General features: G+C 38.9%; 1 protein-coding gene across 19 annotated transcripts in view; it reads right to left on the reverse strand.

Annotated features, from left to right (window-relative positions):
• The window catches only part of Map2 (microtubule associated protein 2), a 285,977-nt gene that overhangs the window by 28,635 nt on the left and 237,230 nt on the right, over nucleotides 1-20,112 (reverse strand). For 7 of the 19 annotated variants that reach the window (XM_045147517.1, XM_045147523.1, XM_045147513.1 and 4 more), the window contains 4 exons: nucleotides 8,636-12,355; nucleotides 8,230-8,436; nucleotides 7,897-8,031; nucleotides 4,820-4,881 (listed from right to left, as the gene is read on the reverse strand). In XM_045147517.1, coding sequence (XP_045003452.1) covers nucleotides 4,820-4,881; nucleotides 7,897-8,031; nucleotides 8,230-8,436; nucleotides 8,636-12,355 — 4,124 coding nt within the window. The remainder of the gene's footprint in view (nucleotides 1-4,819; nucleotides 4,882-7,896; nucleotides 8,032-8,229; nucleotides 8,437-8,635; nucleotides 12,356-20,112) is intronic. The other 12 variants (XM_045147527.1, XM_045147522.1, XM_045147526.1 and 9 more) reach the window with 7 other exon arrangements.

The raw sequence follows: 20,112 nt of genomic DNA on the forward strand, positions 1-20,112 counted from the left end.
TGTTCATTATTTTAATTTTTTTTAATTTTTTTAAAAATTTATTTATTTGAGAGCGACAGACACAGAGAGAAAGACAGAGAGAGAATGGGCGCGCCAGGGGTTCCAGCCTCTGCAAACGAACTCCAGACGCGTGTGCCCCCTTGTGCATCTGGCTAACGTGGGACCTGGGAACAGAGCCTTGAACCGGGGTCCTTAGGCATCACAGGCAAGCGCTTAACCGCTAAGCCATCTCTCCAGCCCTCATTATTTTAATTTTTTAAAACATTTTTGTAGTCAATGAATGCAGTCAAGTTGGTGCCATTGCTAGCCTCCTCCCTGACCTCCCTGCTCCACAAGGACCCTCCATGTTAGGGTATATGGATCATGCATTGTGGGGTTAGCCTTTAGTTTTGGGTCAGGAAATGTCTTTGCGGGTCATGACCCAATGTGTGGCTTGACATTCTTTCTGCCCCTCTTCCACAAATTTCCCTGAGCCATGTTGGGTTCAAATTAGGTCTGCTTCAGTGTTGAGATCTTGGGTGCCTCTGTGTCTCTGGGTATCTGGTTTGGTAGGGGTTGATTGTTCTCTGTGTCTATCTCCTTCACCATTGTGGTGGTTCCTGGTTCACCAAGAAAACAGCATTCCTGCAGGTTTCCCCAATTACAGAATCTGTATTTTTATAATTTGACCAAGAGAAAGAAATGACTGAAAGTAGAACTGTAATTCACCATGTAACACAGTAGCAATGAGAAATAACTTGTAGGAAGAAACAGGATGGTGGAAAAGTTCCCCATTGTTAACAGTTAGGCTTATATTTGATTATGAAGCAGAAAAAATATGTATATATTATATATGAATATATATTCATAAATTCATACTATTTTCAGTGAATTTACTTTACAAGGGAACATTAGCTATATCTGCAGCTATACCTTTGAGAAGCAAAGGGAAACACACAGTATTCTCTCTAAGGGGTTCCTCACCTGGTAAATGAGTAACAATTGGCATAGTGGCCAATCCTGGAAAATTACAAACTGCTAGTATTTTTTAAAATGATACCATTTCACTTCCAGAGATTGTAATAAAAGCCTGATGCCATGAATTCCACTCTTAATGAATGAGTTGCCAAGAAAAATACCATTAAAAATAAGCCTTCAGGGTAGGCAATAAGCAAATTTCTAGATGTGCTAGTTTAAAGGATTGTGTGAGGTGGTTAAGTTTTAGATGGCCTTATAATTGCATATATAGCACTTATTTAACAAGAATATTGATAAAATATTCCTTATATATTATGCATTAAAAAGCCATCAGTTAACTCTTAGGTCCTACAGTAATATTAGAGTTTGAAAATATCTCAAATATCTACAGGAATTGATCTGTAGCAAGTATAGTCTTTATGATAGTCACATATTCATATTTTGATCACATTTTGTGAATATTTGAACAAGGTATATTTGAGGCAGAGCAATGAAAAATAATAACTTAAAAACTGAAAAAATATTTTCAGGAAATTTACATTTACTTAACTGGGAAAAATTAGGAATTTATATAAAATGAATTCATTTAATCACCTACTAGAACCAAGCTATAGTATTGAATTTATAAGATTTTTTGGACCATAGTCAGCATGATGTTTTGTAAATTCTAAAAAGGAAAGTTAACACTGAAGAGATTAACCCTAAAATACCACAAGACTTAATTTACAGGCATGGACAACTCCTGGGGAGACTATATACAAGTATAATTGGGTGGGACCATTGGCTTTGAGAAAGTTTTGCTGCATTCCAAATGTCTCCAGGAAAATTGTTAAATATACATACAAGAATGACAAAGCCAAAGAGATTATTATCTCCAAATAATTAGTTTGATTTAGGTTTACAAAAATAGATGACACTGAGATTTTTATCAGTTTTATCCTTCACAGATACTTCAATGAGATGGGCAGGGACAGACTCCTTGTTATTTACAGATCCAGAACCTTGAGTGGAAAGTGTTTATTGGGTTAGTACCAGTCATTTTTGTTTGACTGATCATACCCACCAGAGTGAATTTCAAAACTGTTATCCAGGAAAGAAAAATGAAATAACTAGATTGACTCTAATTAAGAAAGATAACTACTGACGTTAAGCAAATCACCACCCCAAATCCAAATGAAAATGAAGGTTGGTCATGTTCAAATAAAGAACAATTGGGCTGGAGAGATGGCTTTGCAATTAAGGCATTTGCCTGCCAAACCAAAAGACTTGGGTTAAAGCAATCCTAAGCTGCCTGACGCAGTTAAATTCTCCAGAACCCATGTAAGCCAGATGCACAAGGGGCACATGTGTCTGGAGTTCGTTTGCAGTGGTTGGAGGCCCTGGAATGTTCATTCTCTCTCTCCCTCTCTCTGCCTCTTTCTCTCTCTCAAATAAATCAATAAAAATAAAAGTTAAAAAAAAGCAAAATCAAAGAGCAATTGAAAACTCAGGACTAGGCTGATTATTAGCACTATCAAATAAGAGTTATTATTGGAGTTTTAGGAAATTTAAAAGAAAATGAGTTACTAGGAGGAAAAAAGAAAATAATAAAAGTGGAAATGATAGGTTAATCCTTTCTTCTGAAAGATGAGGTGGGCATTGTCACAGAAAATTAACAGTAGTATGACAAATAACAGAAATATTTTCTATTTAAAAAGTAAGAATCAGGGCTGGAGAGATGGCTTAGTGGTTAAGTGCTTGCCTGTGAAGCCTAAGGACCCTGCTTCAAGGCTCAATTCCCCAGGATCCACATAAGCCAGATGCACAAAGTGGTGCATGAATCTGGAGTTCGTTTGCAGTGGCTGGAGGCCTGCCCTGCTCCCATCTCTTTCTCTCTGTCTGTCGCTATCAAATAAATAAATAAAAGTAACAATTTTTTTTAAAGTAAGCATTAAATGTCAATCATATGGGTTACTTTTAGACAAAGTGATTTGAGAATTTCCTAACTTTTCCAGCGTTCATTTCATTATTTTTCCTAATGGGGAAAAACTTGGACTTATTTTCTCTAGCTACCCCTGAAAATGTTCATGCTTTTACTTAAACAAAAAACAACAAGAAAAAAACTAATGATTTTTCTATTTGCTGAAAAACCACTATATTCTCATCATTATATTGCTTAGTGTTTCATAAAATAATCTTCACAAATAAATTAATATAGGTGTTTTATAATTACCCCTATTTGGGGAAATTAAGATTTAGGAGTTCAAAAGATCTTATATCTAATAAGTATTCAACTTATAAATGACTCCTTCTTACTGCTGTATTTGAAATACAAGGTAAAGAAAGGTATTTGAATATCCAAGTCTTGTTCAAAGTAAAGTTAAATATTTATCAAAGTAGTAAGTGAATTCTATTACTTGCCACATTACTAAGGAACATATCTGAAAACATTAATAAACATTTACATAAAAATTAAACATTTAACTTAATCACAGTAAAGCCTTTCAGTTTGAAATATTTATAAAAAAAACTTGACTATCATTAAAAACAAATCATGATTTTTCATAATAAAACAGTGAAAGTCTAAAATCATATGTTTCTAGAAGGTAAACCTAAGAATTATGGCTCTGATATCAGATATGATTGATAAGACTCAGAATTTGTCATAATTTGCTAACTAACATCATTCAAGTTATTTGTTGTAATTTTAGGACTTTATAAGTGATCCTTTAATTTTGCTTTTCTTCTAGACTTAATAGGAGAATGCTTCATGTTAGGTTTGGTCTTTAAAATATGACTAATAATATAAAAATAAAATTTAAAAAGAAAAGATTTATTAGCATATCAAAAAGTTAAGTATCATCAGAAGAAACACATAAAACAACAATATACATTTTACAGTAATTGGAGAATAAAGAGTAATAAAACCTTAGTTTTACATGACAAAACCTTTAAAATCAACATGTTCTTCTTGAAGAAATAATTTTAATGGTAGAAAACTTTCCTAAGAAAATGAATTAGTCAAGGGCAAATTCTGGCTGGAGAGATGGCTTAATGGTTAAGATGCTTACCTGTGAAGCCTAAGGACCCAGGTTTGATTTTCCAGTACCCAGGTAAGCTAGATGGACCAGGTGGTGCAGGTGCCTGGAATTTGTTTGCAGTGGCTGGAGGCCCTGGTGTACCCATTCTCTCTCTAATTGCTTCTTCCCCCTCCTTCTCCCTCCCTCCAATAGTAAATAAATAAATAAATAAATAAATAAATAAAATAGAGTATATCAATGGCAGTATTAGTAAAATAACAACAAAACTATTAAATATAAAATAACAGAATTGATTATGCTATGGAGAATAAATGAATTTTAAGATTATGTTGTCATTAAATGATCAAAAGAATGCTTAGCAGCAATTTTTCCTACTTAATTCAAAATTGGTGGGCAGTGTTCATTTTTGTTATTAAATCTTACAAATGTGCCTAAATATAAGATTTTCATATCAAAATGATAACAGTAGTTATCTTTAGATAGGGAAACATACTTATATGTCTTTCTTCTCATCTAGTTTCATTCACTTATTTAAAACAATGAAAATATAAAATAGTTATTTTTATTAGAATGGTAAAAATTCATTGTGCTGCTTTATGTGTTTTTATCTTATTAATGAAGAGGTTAACTAGCCTCTCTGTGTCCTCACCAGCCCTGATCGCCGCCCTTCTGAAGATCTCAGGTTTTGCCAGGTTATTCAAGAATCATTATGAGTGAGTGTCCAGATAAACATGATATTTAAGAATAAGTATATATTGCCCTAAACAATCACAACGTCTCTTAAGACATTGCAACTACTATTAAACTCCAAGTGAAGACCAGGGAATTGTTGTTTTACTCACCGTGACTTTGTCCTTTGCCTGTTTAAATGCACTGCGGCCTTGAGCTGGGTCGCCACCTGCTGCTGTTGGCAAGACACAAACAACCCCAAACTTAGTGGATCAAACCACACAGATGCATTTCAATACCTTCTGGACATTCCACTATGCCAAAATGCAAAGCAAAATTTTGTTTCTTTTGAATTCAGTAACTGAGGAAACCGGAATAACAATAACATAACATGCGGCTCCAACTATAGCGTGTGCAAATTAACACATCCCAGTGTCTACCTAAGTACAGGAGAGCACACACAACCGTGATCTGTGGGTGAAAACTTCCTGCCCTCCCTAATATGCAATCTTTACAAGTGGTGGAATAGCAAGGTGAGCAATGCTCCCAACTCACATGAAAGCAATAAGGAGCTTGTTCTATCAGCATGGTAGAGGAGTGCACACTTTCAAGCCCCTTTGTTCTGGAAGCCACTAGCTTGCCCACAGATATTTTTGCATTTTACATCCCAAGCTGCCACAATTTTCCAACCCCTTTGCCTCTGTGCCCCTTCACTTTGGATAGGAATGGCAGAGTTGTCTGATGTGAAAATGCACCATGAGAAGAGAAGTAGCTCATTAGGGATAGAGAACACAAGAGAAATTTCCACTCCAATAAATATAGGATGTATTCTACATGCACTTCCTGTATGAAAGCATTACCACATCTGTTACTGCTGTTTCTCTCACTGCTGTTATATACTTCTGTTTTTAATTTTTCATTTTCATAATCTCCAGCATATTTTGTGTGGACCACTTACCTGACTTGACTTAGACACCTCAAGTTTTAAGAATCATTTTGTGTTTTGGAAAATGACAGTTATGTTCAGAAAATAAAATATTCTAGCTTGTGTGATTTCTTTCTCCTTAATTTTCTGTAGTAAGAGAGATATCCTAAGGAAAATTTATCTTCGTAAGGTATACAGATTAGTTCCAAAATGTTTAAGATGCTAGGTGCAGCTCTCACATCAAAATAGTAGCTTGGTTTTCAGTGTTATTTATTCTATGTAGAATTGGCTACTAAAATTGTTCACATTCACATTCTAGAATTGACCTTTCAAAGAAGCAGTGAAAATGATGCCCTCCTGTTGCATCTATAGCTTATCTTGAATTCCTGTGACATTTATATGTAGTTTACTTCAAACCAATAACATGTACATTGGCAATGCTTCCTGTCACAGTCTCTTAATGGTTGACAGAATAAAGAAAAATTCTAGGTGGTTCAAAGATCTTAAATTTCCTTTAAGTAATGAATGAAAAGTGGAGCATTCTTTCAGTATAGTAAGATAAATGCTGATGACATACAAACATTAGTAAGCTATATTTCTTCTGAAAATCCACAATCCTGATGACATCTTTGATCTTTTCAGGTAGAGACCAAGGTTTTAAAATGTTCAAAACAAAAGATTTTTGTTGCCCAAATGTTTTTCTGGTTAAAAATGTCCAGTTTAATGAGGCTAAGATCATGAGAAAATTAACTAATTAAAATAAAACACAAAATTTGGAGTTATATTAGCTTTCGACATCTAAGTTAGAGGTATTCTTTACCCTTTACTAAAGTTTCTGTATACAAAAAACTTCCACTATCAAATCCTGCCTTAAACACTTGTTCTTATAGCAAACACATTGTATGGTTGCTATATACAACTACAAAACAACTGAAATTTTGCCTAGGTATGGTGATGCACACTTGTAATCTCAGCACTTGGCAGACTGGGGCAAGAGGATCATGAGTCTGAGGCTAGCCTGCGTTACATAGCATCTCAAAACAAAACAAAATAACAAAATCCCTAAATTCCTAAATATAGAAGCAAAACAAAAAAATACTAGGAAATTTTAGTGGCTGTTTTAAAGCCATCAATTACACTACTCTTCTTTTCTCACTAAGGATGACATAGCTTCTAATCCTGAATGTTATTCACAAGTTTAGATGCAGTCATTTGCAAGGTATAATGGACACCATGTACCACTTACATGCTAAAATAAATTTTAAATAAACATTATCTTAGAAAATTAGGCATATAAAATAAATAGCCTGATAATCTACATAGCTGCATGGGTTTTTATTATGATTTTTAACCTATCTCACTCCTTTGTTCTACCTCTTCTTTATGCTTAGAAATGTACAAATTTAGAGGAGACAGAAATAAAAAATAAGTAGGTAGCTAGGTAGAAAAATAGAAATAAGTCTCTCTCTCTTTCTTTCTCTCTCTCTGTGTAGTAAGATCTTTCTCTTCAGTCCACAATGGTCAGGAACTCACTATATAACCCAGTCTGGCCTCAAACTGCAAGTTCTCCTGCCTCTATCTCTCCAGTGCTGGGATCACTTGCAGCCCACTTATTTCTAATATAACTTATGCTCATGGGGCAAGAAGTTCTAGCTTAGAATCGTGCATATTGAATTACATTAGAAAATTAACCAGTCTGAATCAATATATTTAAGAAAGATTCCAGAAATACAGTACAGGATATGGGAGGAGTTACTAATGTTGGACATCTGTTGGCCTAGCCATTATTTTTCTTTCCTTTTTTTTTTTCCCACTAAAGTAAAATAATCTTGCAAACTACAGTTTTACCCCAGTTTTTTTTTCCATTTTTGATGTCTTGGTGATTTTCAGTAAATTCAACATCAGTAACAGATTTGGCAGTAATAATATAGAAAATAGGACAAATCTATATGGACTTAAGCATGAACGAGATAAATAAGCAAAAAAATGAGAATGCATACCACGGTTAAATTCATCGCCATCGTCTAACCACACACACAGAATGAAAAGAGGGATCCCCAGAACGTGACATTCACTAGAGCACAATGCCAAGATACAACCACGCACTGCTATGTCTGAGCATGACAAAGAAACAGATGGTCATGACCTCTTCTGCAAGGAGGGAAAAAAAAAAAAAGAATAATGATACAAGACACTTAATAGCAAAATTGTTCATGGTTGCTGAGATTCTCGGAAGAAAAACAAAATGAAGAAGCTGCCACAGAAATGATATTAAAAAAAATACACATCTATGTTTGCCAGCCACATTGTAGAATTGACAGTCACCTGTGGTTTTCCGCTTAACACAGGAGAGTTGAGTTGGTCTAGTGTATTTGATAGCAGGTTTTAAAATGAATTTCCTGGAGGGAGAGTGGGCCTGAACTTCTGTTTTTTTAGCAAGTTCAGCCTTCTTATAAACTGCTATGAATAAGAAAACACACAAAAAAAGCATACCATCAGGAAAAAAATAAACACTTGGAACAAAACCGAACAAAACTTTCATAAGTAACCAGTTTACCACTGATTGGCAACTTTTTTTTTTTTTTTTACACAAGAGCAATAACAAATTACTTATATTAAAAAAAAAAAAATTTTTAAAGAAGTGATTGTTAAATGAACCTTTTTTCCTTCTCACTTCATCCCTGGAGACTGTGCTAGGTTCCTTTTTAGCTATTTTTCTTTCAGGAGTGGAAATTCTGCCTCTCCCGGTTTTAAAAGGCTTTTCTTTCCTATGTTTCTCGAGAGATGGTCTCCGAGCTTCCTTCTCGGCTTTGTCCTCTTTAGGAATAGTCTCTAACTGCTCTGTCATGATGCTCCTATCATCATCTGCGGATCAAAGCAAATCACGACAACAGCGAGAACATTAGTGACAGATGCATCAACTCCTGCGCATATGTAACAAAATGCAAAACAAAGGGATAAAGGGACATATTCAAGTGTTTTAAAGTGATAACGAAAATTCCCATTAGGGTACCACGGGGGGGGGGAGGGGGCTGACTCGGGAGATTAAAAATAGAAAGCACACCTTGCGTGTCCACCCACAGGCTGTCGGCGTCCATGATGGAGTCGTCGATGGTCGTCTCATCCTTGTACTCATCGTAGGGTTCTGTCTTGTATTCCGAGAAGGCGACCTCTTCTCTGTCCGGGGAAGCGGGAGCGTCCGGGGAGCCCTCCTTGGGTCCCGCCTGGGCCTCGGCCGCAGCCTCGTCTCCTGGCAGCTCTTCTTCGTGGGGACTCGGCCGCCTCTCCTGCTGCTCGGGCTGCGCGGGGGCTGCGAAGCGCACGCTGTGCGAGCCCGACTCCCCTTCGTCCGTCGTGGTTTGCACCACGGTGATGAAGTCGTCCTCGATGGTCACCACTGACTCGATCCCTCCTTTGCGCTCCCCGGGCGGGCAGGCCTCCACAAACGCCGCGGCCCCGCTACCTGGGGCGCCCAGGTCGGCGATCTGCAGGGTGTCTGAGCGGAAGAGCAGTCTGTCGTACTCTCCCCGGGCTTCGATCTCCTCTTCCTCGCTGGGAGCCTCCGCGGGCTCAGACACCACGGCTTCTTCGGGCTGCAGCTGGGCCGCATCAGGAGGCGAGGCGGGCGCCTCGGGGCTCTCCTGGCTTTCTTCCCGCGCCGGCGGTTGGATAAACTCCATCTGGACCTCAGCCCTCGCATCCGCAGCTACGTCTGCCGCCGCGGGGACAGCGGGTGGGCAAGGGATTTCCACAGACAGCCTGATAGCAACTTCGTCCTGAATCAGGGATGACTCAGGAGACGTTTCCTTCTTGCCCTCCTCGGGCTTCAGCGACTCCATGGTGAGGCTCTCGTGCTCACCGCTAGACTCGTAGGACTCCTCCTTGTCCACAGCCTCTTGATGCACCAAGTCAGGCTTCGCCACCTTCTCCTTGACTTCTGTCTCACTAGCTTTGGCACTTTCTTTCGTGTAGGCATCTGCCTCCTGAGGTGCTTCGGATGAGGGGGTCAGCTCCTGAGTAGCCTCGAGTTTAAGCTGTGTGGCTTTTCCAACATCCACGTTCATCCCTGAAGCCATCTGTCCAAAGTCACTGACTTTAACATCTAAATGGCCCGCGTCAGCTTTCTTTGCAGCAAAATCTAGTCCTTGCTCAGCCTTCTTGGATGGTTCTATCTCAGCCACCTCTGGCACTGAACTAAGCAGACCTTTCTCTACCTTCTCAGGGGATGCGCCTTTTGCTACTGTCAGTTCTTTGGTGGCATCTTGCTCCGAGGTCACTCCTAATCCAAATGTCTCTACTTTGTCACCATCTTCTATATCCGTGGCATGTTCTTTCAGATCGACATGCTCTTCACTCTTTTCTGGGACCGTATCCAGCTTGTCATTAGCTTTCCTGTCAAGGTCCAACTCTCTACCCAGTCCTGGCTTTTCAGCAGCGGTAGGTACAGGTGATTTTTTCCCTGCACTGGACTCATCCTTGACTCTCCCGGCAGCTGCCAGTTTTACTTCAATCAACGAGAGGTCTGTGGCCAAATCTCTCCGAACTTTGTCATCAGCTCCTTCATAAAAGGAACCACTCTCTCCTGACAAATTCTCACTGTCCTGAACAGGTGAGGGGAGTGGGACTGTGTATTTATTGAACACACAGTATCCCAGGTCTTCAAGCTGACTGTCTGATTTTGTCATCACGTGGTTTTCATCAGGGCCAGGTGCCAACCTGGCGCTACTCTCTGCAAACACAGTCTCTGATGGTACCGATTTCCTCCTGGCAACCTCAGCATCTGTGCTCACAGAAGCTAACCTGGACCTTGTGCCTGCCAGATCTAACATCTCAGGAAGGTCAGGGGCCATGACAGTACCATTTTTGTAATACTCTTTGGCTAGGAAAGGTGATTCACAGGATGCTTCAACTTGAGTGTTCTGCCCTCTGGCAGCATTTTCTTCCTCAATCTTCTCTTCCTCCTCTTTGCTTTCTATGGGGAAGCAAGGGGCTTTATCCACTGCGGGTGTGGTGGGAGGAAGATAATCATCACCTTCATCCATGCTCCCGCTAGTGTTGGTAAGAATATCAGAAGCCAAAGGAGAGAGGTCATGCCCCCGGCCAAAGTTGAACCCAAGGGCGATGGAATCCAGGCAAGACATGGGCAAGTTGATGGACATGCTTCTTTGTTCTATCGCAGACCTACCACCAAGTCCCAAGCTTCTGCTTAGAGTTAGATCATCCTTATTCTTACTGTGGAGGTCCCTTTTCTCCCCGTAAACTTTTGGATCAATAGTGAACATTCTTTCTTGTGGAGAACTTGGTTCTTCAGGTAACTTGGATGGATAACTTTGTGCCAAAGTGCTGTAGCCTGCTTCCTGTGCTGGAGCACTGGGCTGGGATTCTGTTTCTGCTTGAAGTCCCTTGCCATCATCTTGATACTTGGGACATGTGGTATCAAGAGGTTCATCAAGGGTACTTTTTCTTGTGTCACTCAGTTCATAGTAATCACTGCCCAGCTGACTGCCTTTTGTCACTTCGTCTTTCAATGCAGATGTTTCAAAGTACTTAGACATTCCTGATTTATCTTCATAAAATGGCATGCCACCTTCAGCCCCGACTCCTTCAACTTTTTCTTTGTCAGAAACTTTTTCCTCAAAGAGTCCCTGGGTTTCCTTCATTTCACTCACTCCTGCTGGCTCCACTGTGTCTTTTTCCAAGGTCTTAGAGGTCATGGCTGAATCTACAACTGCTTGCTCCAAACTTGCAGGGAAGGAGTCCTGTTTGATCACATCAGTGGTATTTTCTGGGCCTTTCTGCTCTCTGGAGAAAGACTGCTCTGTGGCCTGAATGGGGCCCGTTTCTTCGTTTCTCAGCTGGGGAGGCTCTTTCTCTTCTCTTACAGCTCCCTTGTCAGCAGTGGGTGTTTTTTCTTCAAGCTTTGGTTGGGGCTCCTTTTCAGAAAGTATAGGTTCCTGTCTGCTGGGCACAGAATCTTCTTTTTTCTCTTGATTTATGCTTTCCTTTTCTTCCACTAAAACTTTCTCCAAGACATATCCTTCCACAGCTGGACCAGGGGCATCTTTGGGTAAGGCAATGGCCCCTGAGGCTGGCGTGGGTTCCACTTTGTGAGGTTTATCTTCTGGAGGCTCCTCGGCTTTAGAACTATCTTTGGCAGTAGTTATGATGCTGATATCTTGCAGAGGTTTTTTGTCGTCTGGTTGAAAGATGACAGGGGCAAAGGGCAATGTTTCAGTTATCTTTTCATTCTTCATAATGTCTAAAGGAAGAGTGAAGCTTCCACCTTGAAAGGGACTTGGCATGGGAGAATCAAACTGTTTTCCTTCCCATCTTGGGATATCCTCAAATACATCTTTTTCCCTCATGGGTGTCAGGGGACCAGGAGATATTGGAGCAGCTAAACCCCACTCATCCTTTTTAGATTCCACAGGCATTTCAATGAACCAGTCATTCCGCTCTTTCAGAGCTGGAGGTTCTGCTGAGAGGCCAATGCCGGGTATGACAAGACTAGGTTCTGTATTCTGTTTTGTACCTTCAAGGCTGGCCCCAAGAGGGTGCCCAATCAGAGGGAGTGGTGCCTTTTCTCCTTCCGTGTCTTGGAGGTCCTTTTGCTCAAGGGAAGTGTGCGTTGTCTCAAGCTGAGGCACTAAGGCAGCATGCTCAATGTCTTCACTAGGCTTACTTTGAATCTTGGACTCTTGTTCTTTCTTGTCTAAGGATTCAACTGTGGAGGAAGTCAATGCCTTCTGCTCATGGAACTCCATCTTCGAGGCTGTAAGTAAATCTGAAGTAATCGGGTTGATTTTTAAACAAGCAATAGGCAAGGGCGTTCAGGCAGTAAGCTTAAAATCAGATTTTGGAATGAGAAATGAATAGCCAGATAAAAGTAAAACTATGGAACATGCAAGCATGCTGTCCACTTAGAAATCAGCAAGACAATGTCAAGACTGAGTTAAGTGTGCACTGTTACTAGGTGAACCTCTGCTAGAAGTGCATGTGTGCAGGTGTAATAGTGTATTTCAGACTACTCACATTTTCCTTAGTGTCTATTTGTTGGATGTCCCCTAAACATTATTTGATGTAATATTAGAATTAAAAAGTTCATATTGATTTTGCAGGTAAAAGTTATAATTCAACACATATTGAGTAAGTAGCTAATTTAGAACCAGGATAATATATATCAAGCATCAAATGCAGATAAGGATTGATTTATGCTGAATTTTAAAAATAGATTTCTCAACTGAAAATAAACTGGTAGGATCAGGCACATGCCAAGTATTTTATAATTATACAAATGTTAAGTGTCAGGTATCTTGAATCAGTAAATGCCAAGACCAATTTGGGAGGCATTGAAGGATCATTAGTATCATTTTTAGAAGAGATGTTAGATTAATTTTCAGGAATAGAAGTAAATATTTGCTATGAATTCCACATGCTATGAAAGAAGGACCATCAAGCCAATTTCCACTCGATCTAAATTCTTAATTTCTGATCATGACTTTGTATGATAAATGCAGGGAGTTTTGTATTATGGTATTAGTACTGGGAGCAATAAGGAGTGGACAATTAAAATACCCCTGTCCCCAGGTGCCTGATCTCATTCCCTGGAACAGGGGCAATGGTGAAGCTTTGGTCAGACATGGCTTGAAAGATGCTTCACAGAAAATTAATGACACACATTTATTCTTATGTATATGCTACTCCAAAAGGCTTTAAAGTCCTATTCATGTTTTTAAGATCAAAGGTGTTTGCACTGTGCTCATAGGAATTGGAAAAATTTGGGGAAGAACCATCAATTCAACCATCTCTCCTAGAGTAATGAGTCACTATTACCTTATGTACGTGTGTGGCCTGTTATGCTGACAGACAAGAAATATTGCATGAAATTGTAATAAAAGTTAGATGGATGAAAACTTAAGGGACTGGCTGCCATGGAGAGGAAAAAAAAAGTCATAAAAAGCACCAACACAATCTCTTAAGGAAGACAAACCAGTATTTGCTGAAGCAAAACAAACAAACCAAAAAATAAAAATAAAAACCAAAACTCAAAACAAAACAAAAAACCCTAGTGCACACTGCAGGTACAACCAAAAGCAATTTATCATTTTAGCCTTGATGTGCCAAAATACAGCTAGAGGACTTGAAAGGAAAAGCATATGGATCACTGTTCCAAAAATAAAATAAAAACAAAAATATACATAATTAGCAATGTGACTGGCAAACATTTGCGATGAGAAGGAAGGGTAAATCCCAAGCACACAGCACCATCAGCCTGCGGTAAAGCGTATTGTATCATGGCAAGGGACAACCAGGAGCTAGCTGCAGCGGGGACAAACAAGCTGCCACACAGCATGTGCGCAAGCCACACTCTCTGCTCTGGAGCCTGAATGGAGGTCTTGTGACCTGGGAAGACCCAGCAATGAAACAGCACTGGGAAGGCATCAGGTTGGTAAGGCGCTGGAGAGATCATTTGCAAGGAAACATGCGAATTCAGAGAAGCACACACCTTCCTTGGCAGAGGAAGGAGTTTCTACTTCTGGAGACACCTCGTTTACACTTTTCTCATGTGGGGCCCCTGCCAGCACACTGTCTTCTGGTACTATCTGGGCCTCTGCTCTAGACTCCACGTGGCCTTTACTGAGGCCTTTGGGCTGTTCTGAGGACTTAGCAGCCCCAGGAAGAGCTGCATTTTTCTCTTCCTCAGCCATCACACCCTCTAGCATTTCTTCTTCTTAGGGATGGAAAAGATGTTGACATCATGACCACAGAATAATACACAAGAGGACAGAAGTATCATTCAAGAACACTTTCAGCTCCATTAGAATACCTCACCAGGACCCCAGGTATGTTTTCTTTTACCATCTGGATGAACAAATTTGTAGCTGAATGGCATACACATCATGTACTGGTTGGAAAATTGTGATGTATAATACACTAATGGTGATGCCTTTTAAAATGAAATTAAAAGGCCATTTATTTTAGCATTTGAGAGCTGAAAGGGTTTTATGGATCGATTACTTGTAATGGCAATGGTGGTAAGCTGGTCCACATGTGGAATGCTTGCTGGATGTAAGAGGTGGTGCTGCCCAGAAACAGATGACTGTGGATGACCGATGTGCTAATGATAGACTGAAACATTCCTTTCAATTTGCTGGACATGTGCTGTTTTCTCCAATGTGGGAAGTCCCTACATAAGAATCTCTCACTGCTTTATTGAAAATGTGTGATCTTTACCAAAGACTCTTGGGAATTTGAAAGGCTTTGCCTAAATTAATACCTACCGAGTGACCTTAACAGCTTGATCACAAAGTCAATCAAAGCTATTTAAATAACACTTATGTACTATTTCTTAGGTAAAAGGCTACTTAGGCCAATGTGTGTCATCCTTACCGAACTGTATTATGCCTGAAATGAAAAATTTCAAGAAGTAAAATGGCTGGAGAGATAGCCTAGTGGTTAGGATGCTTGCCTGCAAAGCCAAAGGACCCATGTTCAATTACCCAGGACCCACGTAAGCCAGATGCATAAGGTGGCTCATATATCTGGAGCTGCTTTACAGTGGTTGGAGGCCTGGGCATGCTCATACTCACTCTCTCTCTCTCTCTCTCTCACACACACACACACATTCTCTGCTTCTTTCTCTCTCAAATAAAGGAATAAAAATAAAATATTTAAAAAGTTAAAACAAAGAAAGTCATTGTAAACGTAAAGCTTAAAACTTATCTTGCAAAGCCTGATGGCCTGGGTTTGATTCCCAGTCCCCACATAAAGCCAGGTGCACAAAGTGCCACATGCATCTGGATTTCATTCACAGTGACAGAGAAATCCTGGTGTGCTCATATGTTCTCTCATTCTCTCTCCCTTCTCTCCCTTTTTCTCTCCCTCTCTGACTTTTTCTGCCTCTCTCAAATAAATAATAAATATTAAATATTTTAAAAATCACTTACAAAAGTATTCCTCTGGGACATAATTTTTATGAGAATACTTAATCAATAATATAACTCATATAGCTCTCCTTGACACTAAGAAAGTTAATGTGCATATCAGCAATGCAATATTATTTCTTCAAAACAAAGTCACTTAATGAAGATGACTAAGTGGCAACAAAATTCCCAGAATATCCCTTCAAAAGATGTAAGATGCATAGAAAAGAATTAGCATTAAAAAACAGAACCACAAGCTTATGAAAGCATAAATCATTGGGTCTACTTGATTTTCCCTTGCAGTTAAAATGTCAGAAAAAATAAGTAAGAAAAAAAAAAGCCTTTTGACACTTGTGAGGCAGAAGTAGGAGGATCACAGAGAGTTTGAGGCCACTCTGAGACTACACAATGAATTCCAGGTCAGACTGGACTACAGTGAGACCCTACCTCGAGAAAATAAACAAACAAAAAGCAACAAAAGAAGTAAAGTCAATGATAACATCTGATAAATTAAAGGGATACATATTAGCTATGTGATAGTTCTGAAATCAAAGATTGGTATGCAATGTCCATGGAACAATTGTCCTTTGTATAAAAGAACCTGTGGGAAAGGCTACAGATGAAAAGGAGTTTTCTCTTAGGACACATTAAATCTCTGAAGGGTGGGGAGAACTAATTCATTCATCTTTTTATAGCTGTTATGCACACATTTCTATTCATGTAACTTAATGTTTAAAATATTTTATTTATTTATTTGCAAGGAGAGAGAGAAAGAGAATAGGTATGCCAAGTCTTCTAGCTTATGAAAATGAACTCTAGATGTATGTGCCACTTTGTGTATCTAGCTTTATGTGGGTACTGGGCAATAGAACCTGGGTCATTAGGCTTTGCAGGTGTCTTAACAGCTGAGTCATCTCTCAAGCCCATATGCTTTTAATTTTTTAATTTAATTTTTTAAGGAACATTGAAATATTTCAACTTATTGGGGACATTTTTATCATGAATAGATATTGATGATATTTAAAAGAATTTTAATATAACAGGCTTTGCTAATATTACCTTATTAGATGAAGACTAAGTTAATTTATGTATTCAAACCTATATAATTTTTCGGATTTCAGTTTTTTAATTTTGTATAAATTATGCTTGTTTTTACTTATTCTCATTTCTAAATAAAAATTCCAGTATTTTTGATTCTTTAATCAAGAATCCCCATGGTTGGCTTCACATTGTTTGAAGAACTTAGTTTCATTCAATGAAGGTTATAGTTCTTTAAGAGTGTTTGAGTTATTGCAGCTCTTTCTTTTCAACAGTACCTTTGAAGAATCTTAGTATCATGAATGCAGTTGGTAAGCTGAAGAACTATCTCTTCTTAACATTATATACAGTTTCAAATGCACATAAACTCTACTATTCCTAAGGAATATGTCTTTCCATCAGAAAAATAATCATTTCACCTAAATAAATATATTTTTAGCTGTACTTTATAAAATTGCTAGCTAAAAGGAGACAAATAACTACTCATTACCCACTTACTTTATCCTCATTTTAGTCAGTTGCACATCAGGTCTCCCAGCTTTATGAGACTTGAGGGGACAAAGGCTCTGAATCACTTCCTTCATTTTAGCCTAACTTTATTGAGGTTGGTCAAGATTTAGTCATCTGGGAAGGCTGCCAGGTTTATGACTAATGGATAGGTAGAAATAAATCCATCTTATGACATTTATCCAAATAGGTTCTTAATCTTCCGTTTTAAAGAACAATCATATCAGCATAGTAAGTAAAAATCTAAATTCTGCACTTGGGAGGCAGAGGTAGGAGCCATGAGTTCGAGGCCACCCTGAGATTACATAGTGAATTCCAGGTTAGCCTGGACTAGCCTGAAACTCTACCTCAAAAAAACAAACAAACAAAAACAGAAAATTCCACTGAAGACTGATCCTAATCATATACTCTATCTAAGGAGGAAAAAAATTATATTCAAGGTCATTTTCTTTAGCTTTGGTAAATAATATGCTCCTACCTAATAATGATTTATTTGTAAGGACAGGAAAGGAATCATACTTAAATGAAATTATCCTCTCTGTTTGTTCTTCTGTCTCTCCTTCCATCTTTGTATCTTCTCAGAAGCAACGATGTCAAAAAAGGAAGTGATCATAAGCTTCATGTAATAGTCATTTTATGTGAATTTTGAGGTAGATACCATCTAGATAGGGACTCCTCTTTCATGTGGACAAAACAGACTCATGTCCCACCCACCCCCACATGAAAGCACACGGAAATGAGTTGTGTGGTCCAAGCTTCAGGCTGGGGAGGAGGAGCAAAAGGGCACCATGCTTGGTTCACCTGTCTGATGGCCTAAGTGGGCCTCTGTGCTCTGCGCTGTGACACTGGGGAGCACACTAGAGGTAGTCCATTCTGAGCTGAACAAAGGATGCTCATAGTATTCCTCATCGGAATTGTAAGGCTCATCATCAGGTACAGACACGGAGATGGAGGGGGCTAGAAGCCCACGCCTCTCCCCAGTGGTGGCAGGTTCGTGGCTGGGGAACCTGTGTAGAGGACCCACTTGATCCTCAGCCCCTCCATCTACAAACAGACACACAGGATGAAACTGCAGGGAGAACTGGACAAGACAGACCAGATCAGACGGACGAGACGAACACCTACATGAGGACACGAAGGGCCACAGCAGCAGCACAGAAGGATGGAGGAAAGTAGCAGGACTCAGCTGATGGAGGATGGGAGACAGTGAACACTGCATGCGTCAGTTGCTACTGAATTTCAACTATCCTTTATGCAATTTTTCAATTAACCTAAGGGAATTGAAAGCACTGACACTCTTGCTGCAAAGCGGAAATTATCTGTACATTCTTCTCCAATAAGACAGAATAACCCAGGAAACATTGGAATAGAAACAAAGAATTACTAAACAAATGCATTCTTTGGAAGAAATTCCTTCAGGATTGATTCTTCTTATTCCTGTATTTTTCCATTTATAATCTAAGAAAGAGAAAAGCTGGTAGGATGCCATACCTGTTTGACTCAGTGACAATGGGTCCTATTTGACACACACCTTTGATTACTTAGGATGCACAAATACTTAGCATTTTGGTTAACTTTGTTTTTAGTGAATGACTTTGGCCATAAAGTAACTTTTAATCTTAGTTCTATTGAGAAGAATCTGTAGAGCATTATTTCTCTTCCCTGTTTTGGTGAGGAGAGAGGATTCAGCATGGCTCTTTCATTGAATTCCAAGGCTGATGGGAGACCAAAGATCACGAGTGCTAACAATGGTTCTCCTCTGTGTCATGGGAGAAGTACAGTTTGTTGTTGTAAGGAAATCCTCAATATGATTTACTGTTTTCTAATGTGCTACTTCAAAAGAAAACTTAACAAAGCTATAGCTATCTGAGGTTTCTAGAGCTGGCATCAGATTTCTAAGGACATTCTTCTAGGAAGTTTCATTTATATCACTGGTTCTTGGCTGTTTTTATGTTTCAAATACCTTATTGCATAGACTTTATTGAAATGTGAAAATCTCTGCTTCCCATCTCTATCCTTTCTTGTCCCTTGGCTTAGAAATCGGCATCAACTAAAGTAGTCCTTTAAATCTGCACGGTAGCTGAGTCCATTGGTGGACATTTGAACTCAATAAGCCTTAAGGACCTTGGGGATGAATGTCATTTGGCTTCAGATAGGGTACAGATGCTACATCTCAGTCCCACCAAATTTGCTAACTACTATTTACTTATATTTAGACATAAGGTTAAAATTTTGTACTCCCAGCCATATGAACAAAGTCTATATTATCTCACCGTATCATCTTAATTTATATCAGACTTTCAGCAAGGTAAAATTATAGCATCATTTTGAAAATATGCTGCATTTTTCAGGACAGTGGCTTATTTTCATTAAGCAAGTGCTGACAACTGGAAACAAGCATGGAGAAATAAAGACATTAAAGTAACGTTTTGAGGACAGGAGGCTTTTTTAATCCATTGAGCACATTATGTACTGATCCATAGAAACTGCTTCAGGGTGGATGCTGAGAACATTCTTAGCCATAATATTTATTACATCATGGGCTAGAAGAAGCCTAAAATAATATTTAATACTATTAAATGAGAAAATAATTGTCTGAGAACTGGCCTACAACCCAGAATAAGTCATGATTTTGGGTTTGTCATGTATCTCTCATTTGCATGCCTTTACATATACCACAGTGACTGAGAGACAGTAATGAATGTAGAGTACTTCTAGAAATTCTAACTACTGTATGGGCAGTCAATAAGGGAAAAGGGGATATTTATCTCTGAGTTTTCCAACATTTGTTTTCTTAGAAGCAATGAAAGCTGTAGTGTAAAATAAAGCATTGGAAGCTGACAGGTGGTAGTTCAGACCTAATATTTCAGTCCAGTTCAGATTTAGTGCATCTAATAGTTCATTTAATATTTTAACTTCTGAACATTTTTGGCCTCCTATTGTTATCTTTGCTCTTTTTTAAGTGCAAAATTGTGAAAACAGCTCAGAGTTTTGCTTGAGATCTTTAATGTCTCAAAAAGAGAAATATTGTCTATTTTGAAAACTTTTATTTCATCAGAGAATGGCAGAAACA

Source organism: Jaculus jaculus, chromosome 4 (assembly GCF_020740685.1).
Source record: "Jaculus jaculus isolate mJacJac1 chromosome 4, mJacJac1.mat.Y.cur, whole genome shotgun sequence".
Lineage (NCBI taxonomy): Eukaryota > Metazoa > Chordata > Mammalia > Rodentia > Dipodidae > Jaculus > Jaculus jaculus.